At 39.8% G+C, this 10,652-nt stretch overlaps 1 protein-coding gene across 1 annotated transcript in view; it reads left to right on the forward strand.

Annotated features, from left to right (window-relative positions):
• Positions 1 to 10,652, forward strand: part of slc9a7 (solute carrier family 9 member 7) — a 36,628-nt gene extending 25,976 nt beyond the window's left edge. Inside the window, exons 14-16 of the mRNA XM_042483655.1 lie at positions 1,149 to 1,231; positions 3,721 to 3,826; positions 8,206 to 10,652. Of these exons, the coding sequence (XP_042339589.1) occupies positions 1,149 to 1,231; positions 3,721 to 3,826; positions 8,206 to 8,469 (453 nt within the window). The 3' untranslated portion in view covers positions 8,470 to 10,652. The remainder of the gene's footprint in view (positions 1 to 1,148; positions 1,232 to 3,720; positions 3,827 to 8,205) is intronic.

The following is a 10,652-nucleotide window of genomic DNA, read 5'->3' on the forward strand; positions in this document are numbered from 1 at the left end:
ACATGCTGAATGTGTCAGTAAAAATGCTGAAACACAGAAAACGAGACTGCATGCTCGTAGTCTTTCCTGTACACCTTTATAACAGTAATTATGCCATTAGCACTCAGCCAATCGACTCTCATGTTGCCTTTATTTCAAAATAAGAGCCTACTAATACTCATATGCCGGTTTTTTAAACAAGGGAAAATCTTCTAAATGTTAAACTTCTTTCCCGTTGCCAGTAGTGGATGAGTATGCCACGAAAACGGTGAAGAACAGGGTTTAGTAAACAGTAGAAAGCAACATGGAGGCCAGTGAAAAACAGTGGTTACTTCTTTTTTTTATATATCATACTTATTCATTAACAGTAACTGTACATATTGTATTTGCAGTATTGATGATGCTGATGACAGTGAATGACGGTGGCAGCGTATATTGCACTTGTGTGCTATATGCATGTATGCATTATTGTGACTGTCAGGACCTGTTGATGGTGCTGTGTACTACATTGGAAATGGTTTACGTTATGAGGAGATATTGTCATTTTTAATTCTCACTGAATTATTATAGGCCCTTTGGAGGTATGATGTCCACTAAGTAAACCGCTCCAGTGGAGCATGAATATGCAAAAGTACAAGTCACCCTGTGTACAGATTAGCACACAGCGCTGCTCTACTGGCAATGAGAAAGCAGTCTATAGCCTATTTTAGCGGGTATATGTTTGAAAAACCTACCTACATGCACTAGTTTTGGTGGAAAAGGGGTATTAGTGAGGGTGTGTGTTTGTGTTCATGCCACTTGGCCAAAGGGGGTTATGGTGCGAGTGGCTTATTGCAAAAAAGACGGTAACTTTCAAATGTTTTCACAGTCTTGTCCAAGGTTGATCATGAGCTAAAAAACAGTTGATTAATGGTTCATGCCAATTGGCAGAAATGGGCAAAATGTGGATGGATCAGAGCATGTGGTCACAGCTATAGCAAATTTGTTCTTGTTTTTTACTGATAATTAAACAAATTGATCCCCTAGTTGAGTTCTAGCAACCAAATTTCCTGAGAATGAAAATTACTGCAATAATTTTACCCTGATAACAATGTGTCAGCCGGGATCTTTTTGTTATGCAACAAATGTTGCTCGTACTAACATGTTGATTTTTGTGTGTGTTTCTCCAGGATGGCGCCCAGGCTGAAGGACAAAGTAAAACCAAACAGGAGAGTGCCTGGCTCTTCAGACTGTGGTACACCTTTGATCACAAGTATCCTTCATGTGCTTCACAGAACCAAAGACATAAAAAGCATCATTTGCTTTTAGGCCACGAGGTAATTGGAAGTGTTTGAAGTAGTGCAGCTCCTTGTAGTGTTAATAGGTCTCATATCCACTCGTCCATAAAACTCTGAGTCACAATTGGTGTCTGTTTTGCATCACTCTGCAGTATGGGATCAAAATAACTTGCTTAGCTCAGACTGGCTGCAAAAACAGACTCCAGTAACTGTGTTTAGCAGCTCATTTCCTCCCTCCTCCCCTCCCTCCGCTGAACAACTCCCTCCCCAGGTGGCTGATTGTGTACCTGCTTTTGAGCAGAGCAGCTGCGTTTCACGGCGGAGACTTTCTCCCTGGTGACACGTGCTAGACGCAGCAGAAGCGAGCAGGGGGGAATTTTCTCTGAGGCTGAGATAAACATACATGACACGGAGCTGTGGTGCAGGGAGGTTAGGGACTTTGTTCCCGGGTAGCAGACCGTGCTGATTTAGACAAGTGAGTTTGATTTCTGATTTCGGCGCTCTCTGCTGCCAAGCGCCACAGATTTATTTTACTCTCAGCTGCTCGCAGGATCCCTTAAAGATTTAAACTCCAAATATATCCTGCTGGCAGACATCCTCAGCATTATTAAAGCACAATTCATCATTTGAAATGTTTTTTTTACGGTGCAGGAGGAGAACTCACTGACTGTAAGGTCTGTTTTAATCTAAGCAGGCTGACAGTATAAACTGTTTTGTGCTTGAATTGGCTTCTGCAAACCGTTTTATCGGATATTTTGGTACCACTATCTATATAAAAGGTCTGTGAGCTATATTAAGGCCTTTATTTTGAAACAGTGTGGATCTTTTGTAGTGAGGTCGAATGGGGTACTTTTCCATGGTCAGTGTATTACCTACAGTAGATGACGGTCGGCACGCAACCAGTTTGAAGAAGCAATCACAGTTCAGTCATGGAAGCTAAGCAACTTACTGCTGAAGACGGGGAGAGCCACCCAAAATAATTAATATCATTTTAGGTGTGAGCTATATTTAGAATATTTTCCCCACTTTATCCTGTCATCAGACGTTCCTTTCTTGTCATTTAAGTTTTTATTTAAGTCTTTGGATAAATTAAACATCCTATGAAGGAAAAAACAAACACTTCAATATAACCAATACAGCCATCTTATAAATAAACAAAACAAAACTAAAGAGAAATAAAGAGAAAATAAAGACATAGACAGCCCTTTCTGACAGGGAACTAAAATCATTAAATCCGTCTATTCTCACATTAAAGCCACCAGACTTCATTGACCAACGCAGTAATTTTAGTTGCTGAACACGGGAGCTGTTGGTCTACAGCTGCCTCGATCATTTAGTTTGCAAATCTTAATTTGTGACCTTTTAAATGCCGAAGTTCCTCATTAACACAAACTAACTGACAGCGGTAGACCAGCAGCTCCTGTGTTCACTGATGTTAAATTACTGGTTTTCTCAGTGGATTCTGGCTTTGAAGAGAGCGATATAACAGCACCAGTTCCTCAGTAGAAATTACTGTCTGATGAGAAGATAAAGCCGTAAAAATATTCCACACATAAACTGATGTTAATTTTTTGGTGGCTGAAATTTGATTTGCTGCTGCCCTCGTCCACAGGAGTACATTACTTGTCTTCTGTGTCAGACTCCTGTCTACTTTTCCAAACTAGTGGCATGCAGACTGCCATCTACTAATACACGGACTATGGATAAGAACTTTATACAACCACACTTGAAAAAAAAAACTTTCCCTTTAATGGTTAATAATTTACTAATGCTTTATAGATCAGTTACAAACCTTTAAATAATAAACTTTACTTATAGAGCGCCTTTCATGCAAGAGATGAAGCTCAAAGTGCTTTACAGTAAAAATGCAACACATTAAAACAGATGCAAAAAGGACAACAAAATTACACAATAAAAACATGATTAAGTAAATGATGAAAAGTACACAAGTGACGGTAACAGGGACCAACAGGAATTGTAAAATGAGAGAATTAATAATAAGAATAATAATATTAATTGAAAGCCTAATTAAATAAACAGGTTTTCAGCTGTTGTTTAAACATGTTTAGCAAGCCCACATCTTTCATAGTTTTTGGTAGGTATTCCATTATTATGAGCGCAGTTACCCAAAGCTGCACTGCCTTTTTTTTTGGTCCATTTGTAAACATTATAAACTTATCGACATTTAAAAGTGCAGACTTACACAAAAACAAGCGTTCCAAGACAAGGATGTGATTTTTGGGGTTGATTTTTGGTTGCTTGGTTGTGAAGATTTTTTTTTTCTCAACTTGCCTTGATAATAACCAATAACCAATCTTTTATGAAAGCATTAGTTGAAGCATGTAAGTCCTTTATAAAGTGTGCCATATTGTAAAAAAAAAAAGAGGTACAGATATTTGATATGAATTACATTTATTGTACTTATTTATTGCTCTTTGGGTCATTTTCCTTAATAACTGCTCAGTTACCTGAAGCCCATTCTGACACACAGCGGTCCGCCTCTCACCTCCACTCTGCCCGCATACTGTGGGCCGCTGGCGAGCTGTCTGACCAGCCCCCAGGCGTACGAGGTGAGTGTCCACATGCACTAAAAAAAACCACAACAGCAAACACACAGTGACACTCCTACATGACCAGTGATCTGTGAAAAATGCATGTTCACCGTGTAGAAACAGCAGAAAATCTATTCACTGGATGTCGTCCAGTTGGAGGATTTAAAGAAATAGTTGAACATTTTGAGTTTAATAAGTTTTAGTGCTGCTAAAATAAAAAAAGGTGAATTTTAGGTATATTTGAAATTAACCAAAGCGTTGTTAGATGTCTGTAAAAGGTGGTGGTTGTTTTTAGCCCTTTTCGTTGTTCAGACCTGAGCCTGCTGCCTCAGGAAGCCTCTCTGTGAATACTGAAGGTTTTTCTCTCAGGAGAACAGTAATACCCTCAAAGTATTCTCAGTGGCTGCCAGTAAACACACAAAGCAGCGAGGCCTTCAGCGAGAGAGAAAATGGACAGTCGAGAAGCCTTTTTGCATTCAAAGGGCACAAAAAGGCCTTTTCAGCGGCACCTCAATGATGATCGCTGTTTTGAAAGACGCTGCGCGCTGATATTTTAAACACAGAAACACTCTTTGACGGGACCGTCACACTTGGATCCACTTTGGCAAATTCCCCTATTCATTATTAATACTTTAACGTGAAGGTTTTTTGGAGTATTATACGCTCCTCTCGCTGCGACCCAAAGAGCCTGTCACTGAAAACAAAATGCATTTTTTAACAGCACAGTAGATACAAATCGTCTCTCATTTAAAGCTGATTCTGAGAAAGTTTAGCTCCTTTTCTGTCCTGCTTTGTTGCTGTTGGTTTGCCCGCTGCCTGCCAGGCGGCCGTGAGTTTCGGTGGTTCATATAATCAGGAACGTCCAGCGCTGTGTGATGCAGAATAAAGAGGAACGGGATTAAATAAAGCTCCCTGCCTGTTTCCTCTTCAGTTATGGATATAATTAAATGGGGAGGGAATAAAATGTTCCACAAACACGAAAACTTTGTTCCCCATTGACCTCAAACTGTCATTTTAAATATTGACATTTAAATTATTGTTGAAGCTTCAAATTTGAAGGAATTTTAGTTTTTCCGTTTTGATTGTTTTGTTTTTAACTAAGGGTTGATAGATTATCAGCCTGGATGATTATTGCGGCTGAGATTTGGTATTTTGCCAATAATCTGAATCAGCATTTTATTTCAGTGATTGCCAATAAAGTTAATTAATTAAAAAGTACGAAGAAAGTGTCAGAACAGGAGGAACTTTCACTCTATAAAACCTCAGGGAGCTTTTTTTTTAAAATCTAAATTTTCACTTGAATTTATATAAAAAAAGTTGCTGGTAACTTGCTGTATTTGATGTTCAAAGTTTCAGTTTTTAGTTTTCCGTTAGAGTTCATTTTATTCCAAATTCTAAATATTGACAGAAAGATTTTCGTTTTTATTGTAAATGCAAATCAGTTGCAAATATCGGTCTAATTAAGTACTAGTAATCGGCCCTGAAAAACCAATATCGATCAACCCCTAGTTTTAACTCAGATGTTGTCTCATGTGAGGCAGTTGAAGTTCTTAATAAAAGAACATAATAAAATAAAGAACATTTAAACTAATTTATTAATTTAAACCAGTTCGAAGCGTTCTGTCACACTGTGTGCTAACAAAACTCCCGAGGGCTTTGCTGTCTAAAAGACTTAAACTCACTGTTTTTGAAGGATTATGCTGGCAATATTCTGCTTTTGTTATTGTCAACAAATCCCACAAAAAGACAAAAACAACAGTGCATTAGTCCTTCTTTTAATACTTTCCAAACGTCTGTGATTTCCCTCTGAATCTTTGAAAATATACTATGCTGGATTTTCTTTTAGAACAACGTATACACTCCTACAGAAGTAATCTGCTCTTATGACCCATATTTTTCTGCATTCTCATGAGAGAGGAGAGACAACATATCGAGAACGCCTAAAGGGAGTTTCTTCAAATTCGACACAACGATTAACTGATTAGACTTGATGGTCAAAGGTCACCGTGACCTTGCATCCTTCGCATTCTTGTGAACTTAATATGTCATGAAGGCCTGAAGGGAGTTTCCTAAAAATCCATGTGGACTGAAGAATGAATTGATTTAAATTTGATGGTCAAAGGTCACCTTGAACTCACAAAACACTTATTTGACAATTCACACATATTTCAAACAGGATATATTGATGAAGTGATGACATTTTATAACCTCAAAGGTCAACTTCACTATAAAATAATAATATAAGTAAAACACCTTTCTGCCCATTATTCAACATCATATCTCAGGAACAGGAAGGGAGGAATTTGGTCAGATGCTGAATTGTTGACACTAATTTTGGATTTTATCTTGAAACTCTGCTGATTGATTAGATCTAGATGTTCGCTGCTGCTGGTGTGTGCGTGTGTGCGTGCGTGCGTGCGTGTGTGCGTGCGTGTGTGTGAGTGAAGCATCCGTGTTTTCACAGACATGTATGTAAACTTTAAGTGTAACTGGACTTCTGCGTGGTAGTGGTAATTTTGGCTCATTTTATCTTCTCGTTTTGCTGTGTTTGAGATGTTTTTGGGCATCGCGCACACGTGTGGTCAGAACTTTCTAAGAAGGTAACAACCAGGTGCCAAACGATGAGCAACACACATCCAAAAGAAAGCTATGAAAATCGTAGACAGTTATGAAATAAAGCAAATATAACAAATCTTGGGTTGGCTTTTACTCTCACTTTAGCTGATGATATTGTTTACAAACAGTAGGCAACAAATCCTCCGTAATGTACCTTAAATCACTGTTAAAGGTGTTTTCACTGTGTAGTATTATTACTTATGCTGCCTTCAGGTGCTCCTCCGAAATAACGTTTTTACTGTTTTTACAACTTACAAACACATTACGGCCCTCCAAGTCTTGACATTTGCATGACATTTCAGGGCTGCAGAAAGCAAGCAAACAATGTCAACAATTGATGCTGAATTGCTTTCATTTACTTTTAGGAGTTGCACATTTTAGTTTATTCATCTATTAGCTGCAGCAAGCGAGCAATTTTTGAACTATAAAGCATGCTAGGTGAGTACACTAACACTGATAACGTTATTTTGTAACACGAGCTGCTGACTCAACGTCATAAATGTATAAACATGGCAATTTTTATGAATTTCCGTACTGAAAATCAATTTTTGATCACGTTAAGTATAATATGGTATGAGTGTTAGCTGCTGTCTATGTAGCGTGACCTAGATTGAATATAGAAATATAAGAATAAAACAATATATAAAAATATAAATAAACTGCTTGTTTAAACACACAAACACAACAAAGTTGGAAGAACGAAACTCAACCCTTCCGACATCACACGAACGCAGCAAAAAACACAGAGAAGTTCTGAGTTTATCTTCCATCTGTGCTGCCCTCACACATACCAAGAAAACTAAATATAGCGAGCTGAAACATGAAGTAGAAAAAAGCTCTGATGCCGTTGACTAACAGGAACAGACCATTCCCTCTTAATATACCTTAAAAATGCCTCACATATGAATGGTTACACTTTTTAATCAGGCTAAACAGTTTCCCAAAATAGCTGAGCGCTATTATTTTTAGCAAACAAACAGGTGTAAATGGTGCCTTTGTTGGCGACTATTTTCAGCCGCAGACTAAACATACTCGGTGCTGTCGTGAGTGTTGATGGCTGCAGGACTCAAAATAAACTAAAGTGCCTTCGTTCATGGTGATGAGAGAATATTTCTTTACATTTTTCTTTTAATTTTTCTAAATCTAAACATATATGTTTTCACTTTTTTTAAGGTATTTTCTCTCTGTGCTAAAAACCTGCTAAAATATCATTTAAAAAAAACCTTTTATTAACTGCATAAAATGTCTGATGGGTTTATTTAGAGTTTTTTGCCCCGTTTCCCTCCTGGATAATTGTTGGAGAGACGTGGTTATGTAATTTTTTCTTTTTTTTATCCCTTCATCCGAGTATTCCCTGTTGACCCGATGTTAACTCATCCTGTCCTCCCCGGGGACATGGGCGGACTATTGATCGTCAGCCAGTCAATTAAAGCTGTGAGAACCTCATGTGACTATTTTAAAGCTGTTCATTACTTACCCAGCATGCAACGTGAGCTTTTAAATGGGGCGTCTGACTTGCGTATCGGCGGAGGTCGCTCTGACGGCTGTGGGTGCGTTGGGTACAGTAGGTCACTGGTTTGTTGTGTTCAGCTGCTGCAGTTCAGACCACTAAGAGAGCGTCTCCTCCCTCCCTCCTGTAAATCCAGTGTCCCTTATGAGCCTTTACACTGTTGACGTCTGTTCACGCCACATGTTCCCGCTCTGTGTGTCCTACATCTGTGTGTGTGTGTGTGTGTCGCCCTCCGTCCCCTCCTCATGTTCCACTGTGGGTGTGTTTTCAGAACCACGAGCAGCTGAGGGACCCTGACTCTGACCTCCTTCGCAATGACGCCGACCTCACCTTTACGTTTGGTGACACTGCCATCACAGCTAACGGGGCGTCCGGTGGCGGCGGCGACGCAGCCGGGGGGTCAGGCTGGAGCGCCAACGGCAAAAGGAGCGGCAGCACCTCAGAGGAGGCACTAGAGCGTGAGCTGGACTCCCGTGAGCAGGAGCTGCTGAGCCGGGGCACGCGCCTGGTTTTCCCCATCGAGGATCACATCTGACCCTCCCCTCCACGTTCCCTACCTGACCCCCCACCCACCAGACCGCCTCGCCCTCGGCTCTCCTGCGGGCAGAGCGTCCAGTCCTTGGGAGATAAGAGAGAGGAGACGTGGGAGCAGACAAGAGGGGAGGCTTCAGAGCGACCCCCGAGCAGCTCACGGAGCATTTCATCCTCATCACAGAGCTGGAGTTCATCCTCCAGGAGACGCGTGTCCTCCAGTCAGGAGATCAGCTCTCCACGCTGATCCTTTCCAAACAGAAGGAAATCTTCATGCAGTGTGAGAAATCAAGCAAGATTCAATCTGCACTTTTGAACACGTGACACAGCCGGAGGGGAAAAGAAGAAGAAGAAGAAAAATTGCCCGGCAGCGTTCTCTCTCTCATCATGTGATCATCTGAGAAAAGTGGCTTCTTCACAATCACGCCCCATCTAGATGCCCATAAGATCTAACCAAACTTTAGATAGTTTCTACGTCAAACAAGAGTCCTCTGGTATATTTGTACCGTCCGTCCGAAGCTGCTGACAGACAAGTTTGTCCTTTGTCTCACACAAAAGCGTCAGTGTGTGGAGGAGATGGAGGAGCGCAGAGGGGGACAGCGAGTGCGCTCCTCTCTCACGGCTGAAGAAACAGGGGCGAAGAATGTGAGCATGTAAATAGCTACAATGCCGAGCTTTGTTCCTCTCGAGTGAGACCGCTTCTCTCAGTGCATTACGTCCCATGACTGTTACTAATAGCATCTGTGTATCTCGTCTTTGAACTGGATCTTTCTCTGCGTACTGGGCTGCTTTTCATAACAATACCAGGAACACGGAACGGAAATATTTGGATGCTGATTGTATTGTTTCTTATGAGATAACGACGATTTCCCCGAAACTCTAAAAGCAGACATGAGATGTTCACTCTAATGCGGTCAAAGAGCAATTTTAACCCTATTAAATAAAAAGCAGGCCTCCATCATAACTTGGGACCTTTTGAAAAAATTCTATATTCTTTACCGATTTTACACAAATATTTAAAATGATCAGATGCAAAGCTGCAAAAATTAGTCAATCAATCAATTAGTCGATCGGCAGAACATTAATTTACAACAATTTTGAGCATCAAAGTCATTATTTTTAAGCAAAAAAGCCAAACAATTCCAGGTTTCATGCTCCTTATATGTAAGATTTGATGCTTTTCTTTGTCATACACGATAATAAACTGAACAGTTTTGAATTTTTGGACTGTTGTTTAGATAAAACACAGTTTTAACATGTCAGCTTGGGCTTTGGGAAATCAACAGTGCATTTTTCGATATTTTCTGACTTTTTCACTGGCAAAATGATTAATTGGTGATAAAAATAGTCGCTACTTGCAGCCCTTATCAGATGCAACCATTCAAAATGTAAGAGATTAGTAACAAATGTCCTTCAAGATTTATCAGACCCCGAGCTGACCTTTGTTTTGTTTCGTCCAACCTACAGTCCAAAAATCCCAAAATACTGAAAAGATGCAAAGTACGTCTTCAAACTCCAAGATCAATACTTTCAACTTAACTACCGAATCCTAAAATGCCAAATAAAAAAAAGCAGTCGCTGATACCAAACGCCGACCATCTCTCACGCGCACGTAAACCCAGCGAGCGGTGCTCACATCAGCAGTTTTTAAACATTTAAACAAAGTGTGTGTGCGCTGTTTACCTCCATATTAGCTGTAGCTGTCCTCATACATCACCAGTAAACAGATTAATTATGGGATACTTAATAATCTAGTGTCTTGCGTGTTCCTAAAGTAGTTCATCGGTTAAGCAGTAATAATTATTAACGGACATTCAAGAGATTCCTTATTTATGTTGTACTGTTCTTTATTTTGAGGTCAGATTTGTTTTTGTTTTTTTGCAAAGAAAAAAAATCACATCAGTAGACTGATTTATTATAGCATGACGCAATTCTGATAAATGTATTTAGGGTAGGTCAAAGTAATAGTTTGACATTTTGGGAAATATAAATCAAAGACACTTGATGTTGGAGGTATAAGATGGTAAATCAAATACTCTTTCATTTTTTGGGCATTTTTGCCTTTTTCAGACAGGACAGAGTGACAGTGTGGAAGGGGGCGCCTGCTTTAACCACTGAGCCACTGGACGCCCCAATCAGATACTTTTTAAAATGAAATATTTGGGGGAATAAGATGGTAAATCAAAT

Source organism: Plectropomus leopardus, chromosome 3 (genome assembly GCF_008729295.1).
Source record: "Plectropomus leopardus isolate mb chromosome 3, YSFRI_Pleo_2.0, whole genome shotgun sequence".
Lineage (NCBI taxonomy): Eukaryota > Metazoa > Chordata > Actinopteri > Perciformes > Serranidae > Plectropomus > Plectropomus leopardus.